This window comes from Rana temporaria, chromosome 11 (genome assembly GCF_905171775.1).
Source record: "Rana temporaria chromosome 11, aRanTem1.1, whole genome shotgun sequence".
In the NCBI taxonomy this organism is placed as follows: Eukaryota; Metazoa; Chordata; class Amphibia; order Anura; family Ranidae; genus Rana; species Rana temporaria.
The window spans coordinates 143,989,179-144,012,132 of NC_053499.1; the positions used below are offsets into that span (position 1 = coordinate 143,989,179).

Here is a 22,954-nt window from a genome sequence, read left to right on the forward strand (position 1 = left end):
GTTCTTTCTGAATACGGAACTTGCGCCCTAATTTACAGCAGCGTAACGTATCTGAGATACGTTACGCCCGCCGCCAAGATACACCAATGTATCTGAATCCGGGCCAATATCTTTTTGCTATTCATTGGCACTTGAAAGTTTTTGTGTACTTGTGTTATCTGTATCACTCCCTCTGGTTTGTATCCAGGTAGAGGATGGTGCTATAAATAATAAAGCAATCAGTTGACCACATTCCTCACCATGAGATCATAAGGGCTGGAACAGGTCAGTGTTCAGGACCGGCCAAAGGTTATTCAAGCATTAAACATTCATTTGGGACTGGGGGGGGGGGGGGGGGGGGGGGGGGGGGGGGGGGGGGGCATTAAATAAAAGTCGTGCCATGTAAATGTGGCGTTTGCCCAGCAGTGTTTGATAGCAGAGCCTGAACCCTCCCCTACCCACGCTCTCTCTTGTTCCCTGCGGTCAGCAGACGTTGATCTTACGTGTGATAATCTTTGACGCAGTAGATGTTGTTCTCCACGTCTACAGTGAAGGGGACGCCGTCCAGGCACTCGTTACACACCACGCAGCGGAAACAGCCAGGATGATACGACTTCCCCAGGGCCTGCAAGATCTGAGAACAGACAGACAGGTTAATGTAAGGAGGCAGCCCCAGGCTAGGCAAAGGAATTGCATGATGGAACGACCCATCTAATAGAACCGTGGATCTCAACCTCAGTCATCAAGTACCCCCAACAGGCCATGTTTTAAGGCAACTGTACAAGATGAAGGAAAAACCTGAAATCATGAAAATTATATATATATATATATAAATAAATAAATAAATAATCAGCCACTCTGTCCATCAAAAGTGGACACCGTGACCCCCCCCCCCCCCTCCCGCCGTCTGCCCGGGAATTACCCTATATCGTTGGGGCAGTGGGTGACTGCGGCAAGCTGTGTCCTCCACGCGTCTCCTCCCGATTGGCTGAAACGACAGGTGCTGTGATTGGATGCCTATCAAGTGACAGGTAACACACCCACGCTTCCTGATTGGCGAGGTGTTAGAATAGCGAATATTGATTCACTGGTCTAACCCACCTGGGTGAACTGCGAGTGCAATGCTCTGTGTCTGCACTCGCAGTTCACCTTTTATGAAGCCTATTAGAGCCTATGGCTCTAATCAGGTGCTTCCAAAAATGCACCCCCCTGCGCCGCACCGCCACTGGTCAACAGCTTGGTATTTTGGACAGCCATGGCCTGTTGGGGGTACTTGAGGACCGAGGTTGAGAACCTAGGATATCTACACAATAAAGCCCCAATCCATTCAAAATTAAAGACCCAGGAGTTCTCTGGTTCACACCAGTGTGATTTGTCATGCACTTTCACAGTTCAAAAATCGCATGACAAGTTGCACTCCATTGCCGACAGTTCAAATAGTTGCAACTCAAGTCGCAACAACTTTGAAAAAGGTTCCTGCTTTACCTTTTTGCGATTTCATTGACTTCCGTTAAATGAAGTCACAATAAAAAAAAAAAAAAAAAAAAAAAAAAAAAAAAAATCGCACTGATCTGGTGGCTTCGAAATTACGCTGAAGTAGCGCAATTTCAAAGCCGCACTAGTGTGAACCAGGGCTCGTTTTGCCTGTTTACTGGTCAATAGCAGAAAAAAGCCAACATGTTTTGGGGGCCAAACAAACTCCTCCATCAGGGCTCAGGAATCTTGGCTGTGCTTTAACCACTTGCTTACTGGGCACATAAACCCCCTTCGTGCCCAGGCGAAATTTCAGCTTCCGGCACTGCGTCGCTTTAACTGACATTTGCGCGATGTGGCTCCCAAACAAAATTGACGTCCTATTTTCCCCTTAAATAGAGCTTTATTTTGGTGGTATTTGATTACCTCTGCGGTTTTTATTTTTTGCGCTATAAACAAAAAAAACAGCGACAATTTAAAAAAAAAATATATATTTTTTACTTGTTGCTATAATAAATATCCCAATTAAAAAAAAAAAAAAAATTTCTCAGTTAAGGCCGATACGTATTTTTTTACGTATTTTTGGTTTGCGCAAAAGTTATAGCGCCTACAAAATGGGGAACAGAATTAGGATTTTGTTTTATTATTTTTTTTTTACTAGTAATGGTGGCGATCTGCGATTTTTATTGGGACTGCGATATTGCGGCGGACGTATCGGACACTTGACACAAATTTGGGACCATTCACATTTATACAGCGATCAGTGCTATAAAAATGCACCAATTACTGTATAAATGTGACTGGCAGGGAAGGGGTTAACACTAGGGGGTGAGGAAGGGTTAAATGTGTATCCTGGGTGTGTTCTAACTGTGTGGGGGGAGGGGGGGTGACTGGGGGAGGTGACCGATGCTGTGTCCCTATGTACAAGAGACACAGCATCGGTCTCCTCTCCTCTGACAGCACGTGGAGCTCTGTGTTTACACACAGAGCTCCACGTCCCTGCTGTGTTCCCGACGATCGCGTGTACCCGGCGGACATCGCGGCCGCCAGGTACACGCATCGGCTTCCCAGTGATGCGCCGGGAGAGTGTTTACCCGCTGCGCGCCCCCCAGAGGCACGCGCGGGTAATGCACTTTAAAAGACGTCCAAAGACGTCCAGTTGGCACTTGAGAGCTGCGCTGTTGACGTCTTTTGTCAATAGCGCGGGTCTCAAGTGGTTAATGAGTTCAGAAAAGCTTGGTGATGCAAGCAGTGGGCTGGACCGCGGGAGGGGTTATGCAAATATCAAAATGTCTTGATAAGTTGAGATCAGTCTAGAGGAGGAGGAGTGGACACCTTCCTAGGCAGGTTGTATTTGCATGCAAATCACACTAGGCAACACCTTCATGCAATGCTGAGCCTCTAAGATTAAAAGGACTGAATCAAAAAGTGTGTGTGCGTGTGCGTTTACAGTCACGCTGGGGAGGAAACAACTTTCAGGGGTCTCAAACCGGAGGCCCTCAACCTTTTGCGAAACTACAAGTCCCATGAGGCTTTGCAAGGCTGACAGTTATTACAAGCATGACTCCCACAGGCAGGGGCATAATGGGACTTGTAGTTTCACAACAGCTGGAGTGCCGTCAGTTTGAGACCCCTGATGCTAGATCAACCCCGTCCTCAGAGCCCACTAACAGGCCAGGTTTTATGTATTACCTTGGGGAGATGCAGACTAGAATACTACCATCGCTGAGAAGCAAATGATATCACCTGTGATGTATTTCAGTTATCTTGCAAACCTGGCCTGTTAGTGGCCCCCCCGAGGACAGGGTTGAGGACCGCTGTGCTAGATGTCCTCCAGCCAGGAAATGTGCAGGCTCTGACTTGTTGCAGCTTCTAATGCACATTGTGAGAAGCTCACAGTGTGCAGTGAAATCAGAGGAAGCCATTTCAGTACCATAGAGGAGTCTGTACAGCTGTACAAGGCTGAAGGGAAGGATGGAGGTCATATTTAAATTGCCTACAAGACTTGAATCCAGTGTCTGTTTAATGATACCCAGTAACGGGTCACCCTATCATTTTTGGGACAAAGGGGAGCGATCCCTGCTGGTGGGCCATGTTCTGTAGTCTAGGGAAGGAATTCAATGCCGGACCGTGTGGGGATGAAATAAGATACAGTCACTAAAACACAAGAACAAACATCCCTGCGGGCGAGAGGGAGCGCGCGTCTTCACACGACCGTGACTAAACGCTGACACGGAGCTAGTGACTGCTAAAACGCCTGGGGCCGTCCTCGGCAGGATGAGATAAAAAAGGTATAAAAGACACGACGTCGCTCCTCGCATGCCGCACAGACATAAACAGCAGCCAAACATGTCTTTGCACGTATGAGGAACTCGTGAGAGACGCGGTGCTGAGCCTGCCAGCACGCGACGTCAGCAGGGGAGGGGGGATTAGCGCACCGATTCACAGCTTCAGAGGAAGTATGCGCCACTCAGTTCACAACAACAACGTGTCTGCAGCACCTGGGAGGAAAGATTAAGTGGTTAACCACTTGCTTACTGGGCACATATACCCCCCTCCTGCCCAGGTGAAATTTCAGCTTTCGGCACTGCATCGCTTTAACTAACAATTGCGCGGTCGTGCGACGTGGCTCCCAAACAAAATTGACGTCCTTTTTTCCCCACAAGTAGAGCTTTCTTTTGGTGGTATTTGATCGCCTGTGCGGTTTTTATTTTTTGCGCTATAAACAAAAAAGTGAGACAATTTTGAAAAAAATACAATATTTTTTACTTCTTGCTATAATAAATATCCCAATTTAAAAAAAAAATAACATTTTTTTTTCTCAGTTTAGGCCGATACGTATTCTTCTACATATTTTTGGTAAAAAAAAAAAAAAAAAAAATCGCAATAAGCGACTGGTTTGCGCAAAAGTTATAGCGCTTACAAAATAGGGGACAGAATTCTTTTTTTTTAATTATTTTTTTTACTAGAAATGGCGGCGATCTGCGATTTTTAATGGACTGCGACGTTATGGCGGACACATCGGACACATTTTTGGCGCCATTCACATTTATACTGCGATCAGTGCTATAAATATGCACTAATTACAGTATAAATGTGACTGGCATTGAAGGGGTTAACACTAGGGGGTGAGGAAGGGGTTAAATGTATCCCTGCTTAGTGTTCTAACTGTAGGTGGAGGGGGGGTGACTGGGGGGGGTGACCGATCTATGTCCCTATGTACAAGGGACACAGATCCGTCTCCTCTCCAGAGACAGCACCGCTGTCTCTGTGTAAAACGGCAATGAGAGATGATCTCATATGTTTACATATGAGATCCTCTCTCATTGGCCGCACAGATCGCCTCGCGAACGGCCACTCTGATTGGCCGTTCGCGGCGATCTGTAATTGGCTGTGTCCGAGGGACACGGCCAACACAGATTTTCCCCGCAGCGCGCTCTGGAGCGCGCGCGGGGACCGCCCTAAGGGGCGGCCGTCAATTGACGGCGGTTTGGAAATTGGGATCCGCACTGTAGCCGTCAATTGACGGCAGGCGGATCCCAAGTGGTTAAAGGGATATAATCGCCTTTGCTACATAATGGACAGAGCCTGCATTCATATTTATGGGGCCTGTTGTGGCTAGCTGGCATGGGGACACATTACCAGGACTCTTTAGCCCAGGGTTTGACAAATTTGCTTGGAATCTAGGAGCCAGCTAAAAAAGTTAGGAGCCAGAAAACGCGCCCCGTCCCGACGAGCTTGCGCGCAGAAGCGAACACATACGTGAGCAGCGCCCGCATATGTAAACGGTGTTCAAACCACACATGTGAGGTATCGCCGCGATTGGTAGAGCGAGAGCAATAATTCTAGCCCTAGACCTCCACTAACCCAAAACATGCAACCTGTAGAGTTTTTTAAACGTCGCCTATGGAGATTTTAAAGGGTAAAAGTTTGTCGGCATTCCACGAGCGGACGTAATTTTGAAGCGTGACATGTTGGGTATCAATTTACTCGGCGTAACATTAGCTTTCATAATATTAAAAAAATGGGGATAACTTTACTGTCGTCTTATTTTTTAAATTAAAAAAAGTGTAATTTTTTCCCAAAAAAGTGCGCTTGCAAGACCGCTGCGCAAATACGACGTGACAGAAAGTATTGCAACGATCGCCATTTTATTCTCTAGGGTGTTAGGATAAAAAATATATATAATGTTTGGGGGTTCTAATTAGAGGGAATAAGATGGCAGTGAAAATAGTGAAAAATTACATTAGAATTGCTGTTTAACTTGTAATGCTTAACTTGTAATACCAACGGCCACCACCAGATGGCGCAAGCTTACACATCTGGTGGTAATAACTTGTAATACCAACGGCTCCCCACTTCCAAGCCAAGTCGCTAGGACCCTATTTCTAGTCGCCATGGCGACCTGGATTTGTCGAACCCTGTTTTAGCCAATAGCGTCACAGCTTTGATGGGCTCGTCAGCGAGCTCTCAATTAACACATCTCCTCACAAGGGCGAGATCAGAGTCAGTTTCAAGGTATTGACTGAGCAGCGCTGTGTGTCTTTAGCAGTGGGATTGCTGAAAATGTGGAGTTCCTCGTGGGCGGGAACAAGGCAGGGCTATTGAGACTCTTCTGAGCAGAGACGTGTCAATAGCAGGGATTACACTTACCATTTCCATGATAAGATGGCCGCACACAAAACATTTGTCTGCCGTCTGCTGGAAGCCGGAATACTGCAAAGAGAAGAGAAAATTGGGGGAAGGATTAGCGAGTGAACAATTCCAACCGAGAAATACAACCACACCTCCCCGAAATGTAAAATGACCAGAGCAAATGAAGCACGACCTCCTGTTATTGCCTACGTTAGGGGTGAGCGACCTTAGAGCTGTTGTCAAACTACAAGTCCCATGAGTCACTGCACAACAGACATGATTACCAGAGGCTGAGGCATGATGGGAGTTGTAGTTTTACCACAGTTGACAACCCCTAGTCTACGTAAACCAAAAAACAAAAATATATATATTGCAGTTTACAAGTTTTTAGATGTGTTGACTGCATTGGTTTGCAAGCTTTCAGTGGGCCAGATTCTTGTAGTTTTCCCGCGGCGGTAGCGCAAGCCATTTACACGACGCCGCCCCAACTTACAGGAGCAAGTGCCGTATTCCCCAAACACTTGCTCCGTAGTTTGGGGCGGCGTAGTGTAATTGGCCCGGCGTATCCCCGTGTAATTCCAAGGGGGCGGCTTGTATTTTTAATTAAGCGCGCCCTCGTTTCGATCGAACTGCGCCGGGCTAAAAATAGCCCAGTGCGCATGCTCCAGTTCTCGGCGGAAAACGTCAATGACGCCGACGTGTGCGTCATTGACGTAAAGTCGTATTCAAGAACGACTTAGTAAAATGACGTACCCGACGGGAAAAGACGACGCGGACCCGACGCCATACTTAACATGGCATACGTGGGACAGGCGTAAGGTTACCCTTCATATAGCAGGGGTAACCTTACGCTTACGCAAAACTACGGTAATGTGACGCGATTTCGTTCGGGAATCGGCGTATCAGGCTCATTTGCATAAACAAATGAGACCTGAACGTAAACGCCACCTAGCGGCCGGCGGCGACTTACACTAGTCGAATCCTAGCCTAAATCCGGCGTATCTTGTTTTGTGAATACAAAATAATGATACGCCGGCGGGAAATTCGATTTACGCCGGTATATCAGTAGATACACCGGCGTAACTTGTTTGAGAATATGGCCCAGTATCTTCATCCCCTTCATTTTCACCTTGGTATCCTGCCAGTAACACACTTCCTGTCCTAAGATGACAACACCCACTTACTAATGTTTCCATGGAGGGGAAGCGTTGTCACACTAAGACAGGACTACAGAGCAACTCCCATGTTCAAATCAGAGAGGGAAGGTGTTCTGTAGTCCAACGGGTACAAAGTGAGAACAATGTAATGGATATAAAAGCGGCACAGAGTTCAGAAAGTGATCAGCTCACAAGATTTCAGGCAGGATCAACTGGTATTTTTTGGACACATGTAACAAAACACACCCTCAATGGTATATTTAAAGTAGAATCCAAGGACTTTGTTTAACCAGCACTTATACCCCCTTCCTGTCCAGACCAATTTCCATTTGAACAATTGCGGTCATACAACACTGTACCCAAATGAAATTTTCTTTTTTTTTCCCCCACACAAACAAAGCTTTCTTTTGGTCATATATAAATTACCACTGTTTTTTTTTTGCTAAACGAACGAAAAAAGATGGAGAATTAAAAAAATAAAATATCAGTTTGTTATACAAGTTTGCAAACTGGTAATTTTAACTGATGTGCGCAAATAGGCGGCACTGATGAGGCAGAACTGGGGGGGGGGCACTAGTAGGTGGCATGGATGGGCAGCACAGATTCTGGGGCGCTAGTAGGAGGCATGGATGGGCAGCACAGATTCTGGGGCACTAGTGGGAGGCATGGGTGGGCAGCACAGATTCTGGGGCACTAGTGGGAGGCATGGGTGGGCAGCACTGATGATCTGGTAGGTGGCATGGATGGGCAGTATCGATGCGGGGGCACTAGTAGGTGGCCTGGATGGGCAGCACCGATGCTGGGGCACTAGTAGGTGGCCTGGATGGGCAGCACCAATGCAGGGGCACTAGTAGGTGGCCTGGATGGGCAGCACTAGTAGATGGCATGGATGGGCAGCACTGATGCAGGGGCACTAGTAGGTGGCATGGATGGGCAGCACTGATGCGGGGCACTAGTAGGTGGCCTGGATGGGCAGCACCGATGCGGGGGCACTAGTAGGTGGCCTGGATGGGCAGCACCGATGCGGGGGCACTAGTAGGTGGCCTGGATGGGCAGCACCGATGCGGGGGCACTAGTAGGTGGCCTGGATGGGCAGCACTAGTAGGTGGCCTGGATGGGCAGCACTAGTAGGTGGCATAGATGGGCAGCACTAGTAGATGGCATAGATGGGCAGCACTAGTAGATGTCATAGATGGGCAGCACTAGTAGATGGCATGGATGGGCAGCACTAGTAGATGGCATAGATGGGCAGCACTAGTAGATGGCATAGATGGGCAGCACTAGTAGATGGCATAGATGGGCAGCACTAGTAGATGGCATAGATGGGCAGCACTAGTAGATGGCATAGATGGGCAGCACTGATGCAGGGGCACTAGTAGGTGGCATGGATGGGCAGCACCGATGAGGGGCACTAGTAGGTGTCATGGATGGGCAGCACCGATGCGGGGCACTAGTAGGTGGCATGGATGGGCAGCACCGATGTGGGGCACTAGTAGGAGGCACGATAGGCAGCACTAGTAGGTGGCATGGATGGGCAGCAGTGATGCAGGGGCACTAAAATCTGGTGCACCTCTGTATAGTAACCAATCAGCTTCCAGGTTTTATTGTCAAAGCTTAATTCAACAAGCTGAAGTTAGAAGCCAAGTGGGCTAAAAGCACATGACCTAATAGAGTCTATGGGGCCGCAGATCAAAACGTGCAAGAACTGCGATCACACCTACGCTGCATTAATCGATTAGGAAAATAGTTGACAACCATTTTTATAACTGATTAGTTGTCGAATAAATCGATTTGTTGTTTTGGCCCTAAGGGAAGTCAAAACGGCTTCTGATTGGGCTAGCTCTGGAAGAGACCATGTGACAAAACGCACTCAGGAGGGCCCAGAATGGAACATGCTCAGGGATATTCATACAAATGTGATGGAAAGTGTCAGGTCTCTGTAGACAGGTTCTCTTTGCCTAAGCAGAGCGAAACTTCCAGGAAAGTGTGAGGAGCCGCCATGTGCCAGGAAACGCTGAGCCGTCACCCAGTCACACCACCGGCCGCCCAGAGGGATATTTTTAAATAGCAGAAGGTTGGTGAGTCACTGAAGATCAAATCTCCGATCATCTGGCAGCACAGTGTTCCAGAGCGACAGGTGGGGGGACCCCCCGTATCACAGCACAGAGCGGGAGAGCTGACACTCTGCCACCTGGAGGTCATGTGACCAGCAGCTTCTTCCCAACATTGGCACAATGATCTGACCAACATAAAGGGGGACTCCGCTGAGTACCGAGGATTTGGCTTGGTAATTTCAGATTTCAGTAGTAGAATCTCCAACACAAACCGATTTCACGGCTCCACGTCACACCGCAAAACCAATTCATCACACCAGAAAAAAAAGAAGACATTTAAAATCACCTTTAATGACCCAATTACAGCAACCCGACCGCGAAAACGGACCAGAGGCAAAAAATGAACACCGTCACCGCAACAAACACCATCATGGCGACACCAGTATGGAAAAATATTGTGCGATACGAACCGCGCCGAATGTTCAACGTTATACTGCAACAATATCAGTGAGCCGGACAGATGATTCCCCCCCCATTTCTAACCCATTAGGCCCCTCACCTTACCTCTTTCCCATTCACATACACAAGGCTCACCCCCCCCCCCCTACAAATACAGCTCAGGGTCCTTGCCCCCATCCCACACAGACGGCTCAGTGTCTCCCCCCCCCCCCAAACACACAGAGGCCTTGGAACCCCCCTCCCCCATAGACAAGGCTTAGTGTCATTGTCCCCCACAGGAGGACTCAGCATCTAACACCCCCCCCCCCCCCTCCGAGGGCTCAGTGTCGTCCGCCACAGAGGGCTCAGCACACCCCCCCCCTCCCGACCACAGAGGGTTCAGCATGAACCCCCCCCCCCCCTGAGGGTTTCAGTGTCATCCCCCACAGAGGGCTCAGCATCCAACCCCCCCCCCCCCCGAGGGCTCAGAGTCCCCCCGACCACAGAGGGCTCAGCGTACCCCCGACCACAGAGGGCTCAGCGTACCCCCGACCACAGAGGGCTCAGCGTACCCCCGACCACAGAGGGCTCAGCATCCAAACCCCCCCCCAGGGCTCAGTGTCGTCCCCCACAGAGGGCTCAGCACTCCCCCCCCCTCCCGACCAGAGGGTTCAGCATCCACCCCCCTCCCCAGAGTGCTCAGCATCCCCCCGACCACAGAGTGTTCAGCATCCAACCCCCCCCCCAAGGCTCAGTGTCATCAACCCACAGAGGAGTCAGCACCCCGCCCCAACCACACAGAGGGCTCAGCATCCAACACACCCGAGGGCTAAGTGTCTTCCCCCACAGAGGAGTCAGCACCCCCACCCCAACCACAGAGGGCTTCAGTGCCGTACCAGTTCCAGCACAGAGGGCTCAGCATCAAACCCCCCCTCGAGGGCTCAGTGTCGTCCCCCATAGTGGAGTCAGCACCCCCCACAGCATCCCCCCCCCCCTGACAACAGAGGGCTCAGTGTCCCTCGTCCCCACACAGATCTAAGGCATGGCTCATGACCCTCCCCCTTCAACACAGGGCTCAGTGTCCCCCCTAAACACACACACAGGGCTCAGTATCTCCCCCCCCCCCCACATACCCGGGTTGGATAACATGTAATCCGCTCATTTCCACAAATAATGAGTCACCGGCCACAAGTTTCGTTAACCCCTCACCTCCCACCACAGCGCCCGCGGCTCAGAGACAGCAGTAATAACATCGGCCGTCTCTGGAGCCGCCAACAAAGGAGCATTGTTTACCCGGAAGACACGCGGCAGACAAAACCAGTAAAGCCCGTCGGTGTCTGTGCCCAGATGTGGGCGAGATCACCGCTTTGTCAGCCGAAATACCAGCTGGGAAGCCAATGTGCCAATGTTCACTTCCTCCTCCGTGGGGCCCCCCCCCATGTAACAGATCGATGACCCATAGCTGAAAACTAAAAGAAAGAAATGACCGATCATTCCTGAATGTTGTATGAAGACGATCGATTACAAATCAATTCCAGCCAGGAGGATAAAAGGAAGGCAGCAAAGTGTGGCCCTGCAGCACTGGGGCCCCCGGGCTCAGCTTCCACCAGGGTCCTTTTCTCACTTACTCCATATCTTTGCGAGGGTTGTCCCCCGCTGTCCTGGAGAGTGTGCGATACTTTATACTGTACATCAGGGATATGCAATTAGCAGACCTCCAGCTGTGGCAAAACTACAAGTCCCATCATGCCTCTGCCTCTGGGTGTCATGCTTGTGGCTATCAGAGTCTTGCTATGCCTCATGGGAATTGTAGTTCTGCAACAGCTGGAGGTCCGCTAATTGCATATCCCTGCTGTACAGGAAGAAGCCTGGAGGAGCAGAACAGAGAGGACTATGGGTGAGGAATTCAGATCCATCGCTGGGGCCCGGCTCTGACACCTCCTACTTTCCTGCCTGTCACAGGGGCTCCTGGCTGGGGAAATGGAATGTGTTACTGGCCCCTGAGCCACGTCTGGGGGGGGGGGGGGGGGGGGGGGGGGGGGGGGGGGGGGGGGGGGGGGGGGGGGGGGGGGGAGACAGGATTATTCCTTGAGGAGCAAAGAAGCCAATAGGAAGTGTTCTCTGGCTGACAGCTTGTCCCTGGGAATGTCTGCGCCCCGAGCCTGGGATAGTGGAATGACCCGTCCTGCCCCCTTCTATTATTTCCCATCCCACGCCCTCCCCGTGTCACAAGGATGACAAACACAGAATCTGCCCCTGTGCTCTGCAGTACCCTCCCAGCTGGGGCACGCTGCCAGACAGACTGCAAGCTGAAAAACAGTCCACATGCCCTCAATGCTGGGCACTTTGTCTGCAAGCTGCAGCGATGCCCAACTACCACCCCATAGCCAAGACTCACCCTATCCCTGCCAGCCCGACTGTGAGCTGCATCAGTGTCCCCCATTCCCCCAGGTGGGCATGCTGTCTGCGACTTGCCCCCACCACCCTCCTAGCTAAGCTAACACACACTTGGCCTGTCAGCCAGACTGCAGCAGTACCCCCTCACACCTGGGCACTATCCACCTGCACACTGCAGTGCCCCCCACCACCCTTCCTAACAGCTTGGCACACTCTCCCACCTGTGAGCTGCAGCAATACCCCCCACCATTCCCCTAGCTAAGACACTCTCCTCCTGCCAGCCAGACTGAGCTGCAGCAGTGCCCCCCGAACAGCAGGGCACACTCTGTTAGCCATAGCAATGCCCTCAACCACCCCTGGCTGGGTACACTGTGAGCTGCAGCAGTACCCCTCCACTTCCCCACCACCACCCTTAGCTGGGCACACTGTGCTTCTGTGAGCTGCAGAAATCTTCTCCATCACCACCCCCAAACTGGGCACACTGTCTAAGCTGCTGCAGCAATGCTTCTCCCCCCCCCCCCCAGCTGGGCACACTCCGTCTGCGAGCTGCAGCAATGCCTCATCTCCATTAGGAGATGCACAGAAATTTCGGTGGCGAAACATAATCGGCTGAAAATGGGGTTATTGGCATTTTGCCGATAAGAGGAAAAGGTGGCGAAAACGCAGGCGATTGTGCAGCGATATTATAGTGCTTATGGGGTGTCTTTCATAGGTTATGCGACTCAAAAAAAGCATTAAAAACAGGCGAGTTATTGATGCGTTTTCAATGCATTTCAACAGAGAGGTGCGATTTCGGTGCATTTTTTATTTTTAACTGCCCAAAAATGCAGCAAGCAAAGATTTTTAAACACCACAACGGAAGCGCAATGGACCAGTGTGAAGGGCTGCATTTTTCTTGAGATTTTCTTGCACACTGCAGCTTGAAAATGCTCAGTACAGCTTATTTTTTTTTTACTGGAGCCAAAATACAGCCCATTAGACCCCTTTCACACTGGGTGCGTTTTTCAGGCACTTTAGCGCTAAAAATAGCGCCTGAAAAAAAGCCTCATCTGCAATCCCAATGTGAAAGCCTGAGTGCTTCCACACTGGGGCGCTGCGCTGGCAGGGCGTCAAGAAAAAGTCCTGCAAGCAGCTTCTTTGCAGCGCTTTAGGAGCGGTGTATACACTGCTCCTAAGGCACTCCCCTGCCCATTGAAATCAATGGGCCGCGCTGCTGAACCGCTGGCAAAGCGTCGCCTTGCAGGCGCTTTTAACCCCTCTTTCGGCCGCTAGCAGGGGTTAAATAATAATAATAAATAATTTTAATAAATAATATTAACAATAAAAAAACAAACAATGTATTATTGAAAACCAAAAATGACAGTTTAAAATGTTTATAAATAATATTCTTAAAATATTTTATATATATATATATATATATATATATATATATATATATATATATATATATATATAATTTTTTTTTTTTTTATTATAAAAATTATTAACCATTAAAAAATTAATGTTTTTTATTAATAATATAATTTATATATATATTTTTTTCTATTATTATAAAAATTATTAAACCATTAAAAAATGTTTTTTATTTTTATATATATATAAAAAAATTATATGAATAAAAAACATTTTTTAATGGTTAATAATTTTTATAAAAGAAAAAAAAAAAATATATATATAAATTATTAACCATAAAAAAATAAAAAGGTTTTATTAATTATATATATATATATATATATATATATATATATATATATATATATATATATATTTTTTATTAATAATAATATTATTATTAATAAACATTTTAAACTGTCATTTTTGGTTTTCGGTCATGTGCATCCTGCATTTTCAGTTTCAGCCCCAAATTACACACCGGAAAGCGGCCGCACTCACCAGGAAATCTTCCTCGCAGTAGACTTTTCCGTTGACGTTGTAGAAGGCCTTCCCCCGTAATCTTCTCCCTGATGGAAGGAACACAAAGAGGGATCAGTGAGACTCCCATAACACAGCAGGAAAAGATCCAACCAATCAGATCCCTCCATACATCATGTGCATTCAGCACTGACAGCCGTACAATCATTTCATAAGAAGCAGATATTATAAAGCATCCTGTCCACATCCAATAAAGGAAAGTTCCGGGACGACGTGATCTACATCCACCCATCACATCGGAGAGGCTTTCACATTTCATTGAAGCAATTCTCAGATATACATAAAATCATATTGACGCGTTTCATAGACTGCGCACATTTCTTCAGGGCCGGGAACGTCCGCAGTCCCCGATCCCAGTCTGATAATCCCATGCAGTGTAATAAATATGAACATCGGATCACAAAAGGAGTATGAAATCATCACATACATAGTGGCATTGGCCCAGATTCACAAAGCACTTACACCGACGTATAGGACGTTACGCCGACGCAAGTGCAAATGTGCGCCGGCGTATGTGTGCGGCAGACCCACGAACCAACATGCACCTAAAAACAGGCTACACCCCGCCAACGTAGCTTGCACATGCCGGCGTAGGGTGGGCGCACATATGGGCTGGGCGCATGGTGCTGCTCCCATTGATTAGCCATTCAAACATGCAAATGAGGGAAATACGCCGATTCACGAACGTGCGTGTGCTCGGCGCATGCTACGCGAGATGCGCGCAAGTTGTACGTCCGGCGTTAAGTTATTCCCCATAAATGAGGTGCAACCCGGCAACAGACAAGCACAGGTTTACACCAGGGAACACAAGCCGGCGTATTGTGCGTTGGACGTGTGTCTGGCTGGGCGTACGTTATGTTCACGGCGTACGCGGTGATCCGACGTAGCTTAGGCAGTTGTGCCGGCGGGGTTGTGAGCAGGCGCAGAGGGGTGCTGTGCTTGCGTCTACGTCACGGCGCATGCGCAGTTTGTGATACGTACCTGTCTGGCGCTCGGCCCATCATTTGCATGGGGTCACGCCCACTTCCACCTACGCCGGCATGCGCCTTCGAAACCCACGCCGGCGCAGCGTTGGGAGCACTGGCTTGCTGAATGCAATGCTGGCGCCACGTTGGCGTGCCGTACGGTGTTTGCTCTACGGCGGCGTAATGTGCGCCTTGCTCTCTGTGAATCTGGGCCTTAGTGTTTAGCGCTTCTGCCTTGCAGCACCGGGGTCTGTGCTTAAAATCCCCGCTGGGACCCCCATCTGCATGTTCTTCCTGTGCTTGTGCGATTTTCCTCCAGGTACTCCGGTTTTCTCCCACACTCCAGGAGGGCATATCAGCAGGGTCGCCCCCTACAGGAAGTGGCCGAGAAAAACGACCCAACACCTCCTGCTGGATCCAGTCACTCCCCGGCGGAGGACAGACCAGCTTTACATGGACTGCAATTCTTTCTTTCTCCTGACAGGGGGGGGTTTGTGCTGATCAATTATCAGCACAGCCCCCCCCCTGAGGATGCCCACTGGACCACCATAGGATTTAAATCAAAGGTATGCCACCCTAGACCACCAGGGATGACACATAATGGATGCCAATCAGTGCCCACAATGGGCATCACTGATTGGCATCCATTAGTACAACACATTAGTTAGTGCCCATCTATGCCGCCTACCAGTGCCCATACGTGCCACCTATCCCTGCCCATCCGTGCCGCCTATCCCTGCCACCCATCAGTGGCACATATTGGTGCCCATCATCAATGCCACCAAATCAGTGCCACCTCATCGGTGCCCATCAGTGCCACCTTATCAGTGCCAGTCAGTGCAGTACCATCAGTGCCCATTAGTGAAGGAGAAAACGTACTTATTTACAATGTTTTATAACGGAAACAAAAAAAAATGTTTTTTTTTTCAAAATTTTCGGTCATTTATTTTTGCAGAAAATAAAAATCCCAGAGGTGATAAAATACCACCAAAAGAAAGCTCTATTTGTGGGTACAAAATGATACAAATTTAGTTTGGGTACAGTGTAGCATGACTGCGCAATTGTCATTCAAAGTGCGACAGCGCTGAAAGCTAAAAATTGGTCTGGGCGGGAAGGTGTATAAGTGCCCTGTATGGAAGGGGTTAATCTAACTATGACAGACCATCGTCTGTGTCCGGCGCTACAACAAAACCATGGATTTTGCACTGCGCGTCGCTCAGCAATGCCGGTGTAAATGTGATTTCGGCTCCCATCTGCTCCTCACGCTGTGATTTGGCATTTGGAAGCGAGGAGGGACCTCCAGGCCTCACATGTGATCAGGCAGGACGCAGCGAGTGCCGGGGGATCGATGAGCCGCTCTGCGCAGAGTATACTAAATATTATTCTAAGCCGCAGAATCGTGTCGCCCCCGCAGTGCCCGGGACACGAGTACACGCCGCGCTCGCACAAAAGGCCGCTTGTTCCCGAGACCTAAATAGCTACAGAGGAATGTTCGGTCCTCACTGGAGACCCTCAAGGAAGGGCAGGGAGTGGCGGGTGACGCAGCTGGGCCGTCACCTCACCGGCGCACTAATCCTCACCACACTCACCGCAATCATCTCCGATATAAAGGGGAACTCCGCTCTTCCCTTCAGTCCTGCACAGTTGTACCGGCTCCTCTCCTCCACTGACACGGCTTCCTCTTTCCTCTGTCTGCACCGCACACTGTGAGCCTCTCACCATGTGCATTAGAAGCTGCAGCTACTCCAAGATCCTCCAGCATCATCTAGCTCAGGGGTCTTCAAACTACGGCCCTCCAGTTGTTCAGGAACTACAATTCCCATCATGCCTAGTCATGTCTGTGAATGTCAGAGCTTCACAAAGCCTCATGGGATGTGTAGTTCTGCAACAGCCGTAGTTTGGAGATCCCTGCTCTAGCTCCTCCCCAGCCTGACTGTCCCGCCCAATTCATTGGCTGGATTTCAATTATGGAGGTTCAACATCACATGTGGGCGTTACTTAGAGTGATCTGCAGGCAAACAGGACCGCCCACTCCTCCAGACTGACACCCACCCACATCAGGGCATTTTGAAATTTGCATAACTCCTCCCAAGAGCCAGCCCACTGCTTGCATCAGGACTCAGTCCTCCTCTAAAGAGCCCTGAGGCAGGGGGCGGGGATGTTTTCAGGAAGCTACGTACAGCCCCCTGCAAGCCCCTCCCACCACTCATGATCTGCCTGCATTACATAGAGAAGAACAGAGATCCAGTGAGGACAACACTGGGAATACAAGAACTTATGTAATAAAAATGGAAAGGTTATAATATTAACCACTTCCATACCGGGCACTTATACACCTTGCCGCCCAGCCCAATTTTTAGCTTTTAGCGCAGTTGCACTTTGAATGACAATTGCGCGGTCATGCTACACTGTACCCAAACTACATTTGTATCATTTTGTACCCACAAATAGAGCTTTCTTTTGGTGGTATTTGATCACCTCTGGGATATTTATTTTCTGCAAAAAAAATAAAAAAATGACCGAAAAAAAACGTTTTTTTTGTTTCTGTTATAAAACATTGTAAATAAGTACGTTTTCTCCTTCACTGATGGTACTGCACTGATGGGCACTGATGGTACTGCACTGATGGGCACGGATAAGGCGGCACGCATGGGCACAGATAGGCGGCACGCATGGGCACAGATAGGCGGCACGCATGGGCACAGATAGGCGGCACGCATGGGCACAGATAGGCGGCACGCATGGGCACAGATAGGCGGCACAGATAGGCGGCACAGATAGGCGGCACAGATAGGCGGCACAGATAGGCGGCACAGATAGGCGGCACAGATAGGCGGCACAGATAGGCGGCACAGATAGGCGGCACAGATAGGCGGCACAGATAGGCGGCACGGATGAGCATGGATAGGCGGCATGGATGAGCACTATTGTATGTGTTGCACTAATGGATGCCAATCAGTGCCAAACAATGCCTGCCAATCAGTGATGCCCATTGTGGGCACTGATTGGCATCCATTTTTTGTGTCCTCATCCCTGGTGGTCTAGGGTGGAATCTTTTTTTTTTTTTTATTATTTCTGATGGTCTATATGGCCATCCCTGGTGGTCCAGTGGGCATCCTCGGGGGGGGAGGGGGGGGAAGGCTATGCTGATGATCGATCAGCACAAACCCCCCCCCCCCTGTCACAGGAGCAACCGATCGGCTCTCCTCTACTCGGGTCTGACAGAAGTGAGTGAGGAAAAGCCGATTACCGGCTTTTCCCATTTACATCGTGATCAGCCGTGATTGGACACGGCTGATCACGTGGTAAAGAGTCTCCGTCATTGGCGGGCGGCAAGTGGTTAAACAACGCCATTAGCATGTTAATGAAAGAGGAGGAAGGAAAAAAAAAAAAGGGGAAGAGGAGGGACTGGATTATCTAGCCAATCAACACGCTCCAATATAACCGCGGTCATCTATGAGTAATGATTGGTGGCACGCCATCGATATCTGCATGATAAATGGTAAACAATCACTGGATAAATCGTACACTCCGATCACAAACCCGAACGCGGTCAGGAAGTCAGACCCCGCCCACAACTCTGTCCCAAATACGGGGATTAGTTTATTTATGAGAGAACATTCTTCTGTATTCTCTGACCTACGTGTTCCATTCCTCCACTGGTGGAAAATCTCTGCCATGTGCCTGCGCTATTCCCCCTCCCCCTCCCCCTCTCTCGGGGCTGGCAGGGATCCCCCCTGAGTCACCCCATGGAACTTTCCCCCAGAGAGTCCAAATATTCATCACAAGGTGGGAAGGGATCAGCAGATTCCATGTGTGCGGCGCCGGCCGGCCGGCAGGAGACGTTCTATACGGAGCAGAGCCTTTCCTCGTCTCAGCTTTTCCTGGCCGGGAACCGGAACCCTGGTTGTGCCGAGCTCCTCCCACACACATTTACAGGAGAAGAATGACACCCCACAGTATACAGCCACATGGGGGGGGGGGGTAGGGGTGTCACATACAGAGGGTACCATGTGATAAAATGCTGGGGGAACCCCTCGTAATGGGCACAGCAGGCGTACAGAGACAGGAACTCAGCACAGGGTTGGTGGGAGCCCCTCATAATGGGCACAGCGGGTATACAGACCCGGGAACTCAGCACAGGGATGGTAGGAACCCCTCATAATGGGCACAGCAGGTGTACAAACCTGGGAACTCTGCACAGGGATGGTAGGAACCCCTCATAATGGGCACAGCGGGTTAAAGACCCAGGAACTCGGCAAAGGGATGGTGGGAACCCCTCATAATGGGCACAGCGGGTTAAAGACCCAGGAACTCGGCAAAGGGATGGTGGGAACCCCTCATAATGGGCACAGCAGATGTACAGACCCGGGAACTCGGCAAAGGGATGGTGGGAACCCCTCATAATGGGCACAGCAGATGTACAGACCCGGGAACTCGGCAAAGGGATGGTGGGAACCCCTCATAATGGGCACAGCGGATGTACAGACCCGGGAACTCAGTACAGGGATGGTGGGAATCCCTCATAATGGGCACAGCAGATGTACAGACCCGGGAACTCAGCACAGGGATGGTGGGAACCCCTCATAATGGGCACAGCGGGTGTACAGACCCAGGAACTCAGCACAGGGATGGTGGGAATCCCTCATAATGGGCACAGCAGATGTACAGACCCGGGAACTCGGCAAAGGGATGGTGGGAACCCCTCATAATGGGCACAGCAGATGTACAGACCCGGGAACTCGGCAAAGGGATGGTGGGAACCCCTCATAATGGGCACAGCGGATGTACAGACCCGGGAACTCAGTACAGGGATGGTGGGAACCCCTCATAATGGGCACAGCAGATGTACAGACCCGGGAACTCAGCACAGGGATGGTGGGAACCCCTCATAATGGGCACAGCGGGTGTACAGACCCAGGAACTCAGCACAGGGATGGTGGGAATCCCTCATAATGGGCACACCAGATGTACAGACCCAGGAACTCAGCACAGGGATGGTGGGAACTAATCATAATGGGCACAACGGGTGTACAGACCCGGGAACTCAATAGATACAGAGCCGGGACCTTTATCTTTAGGGTGGACTGTGTATAGCTGAGGCTGAATGATGGAGGGAAGAAAATTCACACAATTACTGGACTCATCCCGAGTTCTGTTTCTTCCTGTGGTCAGTTAGCCCCCGTCCTGTCCAGGATGTCCTCCCCCTCCCTGTGACCCATTTCCTGCCCATTACACTTCCTGTGTAGGTAACAGAAGATGATAGCAGAGAGTTCATCCTCCAATCAGCACTGGGGCCACAGTCAGTTCTGTACAAAACCCGGGAACACTGGTTATAAATGACCACAAAGTCATTTTTTTTTTTTTTAAAGAAAAATGTATAGTTCATTTTTCAAAGGAGATGAGGGCAGCCAGATTCAATATGCAAATACTGACCCCAGCTTCCAGACCCACCCATTCCTCACTGTACAGACCCACCCCCTCCCAACTGCTCGTCAGTGACTCATCATCCAGACCAGCCCCCTCCTAACTGTCCAGACCCGCCCCTTCACTAGCAGACCCGCCCCCTCCTCACTAGCAGGTAGCGACTCAGCATCCAGACCCACCCCCTCCTCACTAGCAGGGAGCGACTCAGCATCCAGACCCACCCCCTCCTCACTGTCCAGACCCGCCCCCTCCTCACTAGCAGGTAGCGACTCAGCATCCAGACCCACCCCCTCCTCACTGTCCAGACCCGCCCCCTCCTCACTAGCAGGTAGCGACTCAGCATCCAGACCCACCCCCTCCTCACTGTCCAGACCCGCCCCCCCCTCACTAGCAGGTAGCGACTCAGCATCCAGACCCACCCCCTCCTCACTAGCAGGGAGCGACTCAGCATCCAGACCCCCCCCCTCCTCACTGTCCAGACCCGCCCCCTCCTCACTAGCAGGTAGCGACTCAGCATCCAGACCCACCCCCTCCTCACTGTCCAGACCCGCCCCCTTCTTAATGGTCCAAACCCACCCCCTCCTCACTGCTTGTCAGTAACTCAGCAACCAGGACAGCCCCCTCCTCACTGCCCCGCCCCCTAACTACCACGACATGCGCCGCCCACCCCCCCCCCCCCCCCATTGGTCAGTAACTCAAAATTAAAATTGATCATTCTTCCAGAAAGAAGACATGATAAACACACACATTGGCCAACGTTTTTTTCGTCAGAATTCTGGGCCATCATAGGCTCCTCCCACTGCTCACTTGCACCTCCCCCTTCACTCCACTTACAACTCAAATTTTAAAAACTTTAGTTAGGACGGTGAAGGCTGCGGAGCTTTTTCTCCGACTTTCTGAACAGATGGCAGCACTCCGCACATAACATGACGCAGTCATTAGGAAGAAGTGGTGTGAATGTGAAATAACAGATGAACGCAATCCTCCGCCACCAGGAAGAAACATGATAATTAGGAGGGAGACTGTCCAAGGCAGCGAGACAACAGACTTTAAAGGAGAACTCCAAAAATCACTGAAGAAATCTGAATTCTCACCTCTTGCTGTTGGCGGCCCAAATAACAGTCTGGTGGGGAACCTGTCACAGGACCCCAGTGCAGCGCTGCAGAGACACAGCCCCAGCCCCTCTGTGTCCCGGGATCCTCAGAGGCCGAGGTGTTCCCCATCCGTCATAAAACGGAAAGGAAGGATCCTTTTACATTTTTGGTTTACTGGAGATTTTTATCCAAAAGCCCGATGTAGCGGGTCGGTCACACAGCGACACGCCGTCACCATCGCATCCTGAGGATTGCGGGCTGTCGGCAGCGAACGCTGTGTGAATCAGGAGAGATTTCCTGTTATGATTTCCTGGAGGAAGAGGCTCATCAGTGACACCAACAGACACAGTGCAGAGAGTGCGCACAACCGAGCTTCTCCTGTCCACGAGGGCCAGGTGGGGGGCCGGGCGGAGCGGAGACACAAAGTGAGGACTTACCACAAGAGCAGCAGGTGAAGCAGTTGGTATGGAAGAGGTTCCCCATGGCTTGGCAGGCCTGGCTGGCTCCGTACACACCCTTCCCGCACTTTATACAGATCCCTGCGGAGAGAGAGAAAAAGACACGGTCAGAGCTCCGGCATTACACGGATAACACTCATCTCATCACACACAGCAAGACTGGATCTGGCAGAGATATATCGACGACACAGGAAATCATCCAATGTACCAGGTGTTCTATCGGAGATCAGGGAATTATCCCATATAATTGGAGATTAAAGCGGGGGTTCACCCTATCAACGAAAATTTTTTTTTTTTCTTTTACCATAAAATCAGGCATTGTAGCGCGAGCTACAGTATGCCTGTCCCGAATTTTTTACCCCCGTACTCACCTTGTACGCGTAGATCGAAGATACCGGGGAATGGGCGTGCCTATGGAGACGGAGGATGATTGACGGCCGGCTCTGGCGCGTCACGCTTCTCCGGAAATAGCCGAAATAGGCTTGGCTCTTCACGACGCGTGCGCATAGCCTGTGCGCAGGCGCCGTGAAGAGCCGAGACCTACTCCGGCTGTCTTCGGGGAGAGTGACGTGCCAGGGCCGGTCGTCAATCATCCTCCCTCTCCATAGGCACGCCCATTCCCCGCGGGAGCCGAAATCTACGATCTCCGATTACAAGGTGAGTCCGGGGTTAAAAAAAATCGGGACAGGCATACTGTAGCTCGCGCTACAATGCCTGTCTCGATGGTAAAATCGTGTCGGGGGGGGTGAACTACCGCTTTAATATTAGATGGGGACGATTCCCTGATCAGTTTTAATCATTTTTTATTAGCAGCACTACATGTACATTCTTGCATCAATTCTCCCAGTAGATGAGACTGCCCTCACCCAACGCGTTTTGCCCTCGATAGGGGCTCATTCACATAACTAGGTCCTGAGTGTGGGAAAAATGAATTTTTTGCTTATG

The 22,954-nt window shown here is 50.2% G+C and overlaps 1 protein-coding gene across 1 annotated transcript in view; it reads right to left on the reverse strand.

Moving 5' to 3' along the window:
• LOC120917794 (Wilms tumor protein 1-interacting protein homolog) overlaps positions 1–22,954 on the reverse strand; it is a 67,269-nt gene that overhangs the window by 7,681 nt on the left and 36,634 nt on the right. Inside the window, exons 2-5 of the mRNA XM_040329341.1 lie at positions 21,989–22,090; positions 14,027–14,094; positions 6,106–6,168; positions 483–613 (exon numbers count right to left, since the gene is read on the reverse strand). Coding sequence (XP_040185275.1) covers positions 483–613; positions 6,106–6,168; positions 14,027–14,094; positions 21,989–22,090 — 364 coding nt within the window. The remainder of the gene's footprint in view (positions 1–482; positions 614–6,105; positions 6,169–14,026; positions 14,095–21,988; positions 22,091–22,954) is intronic.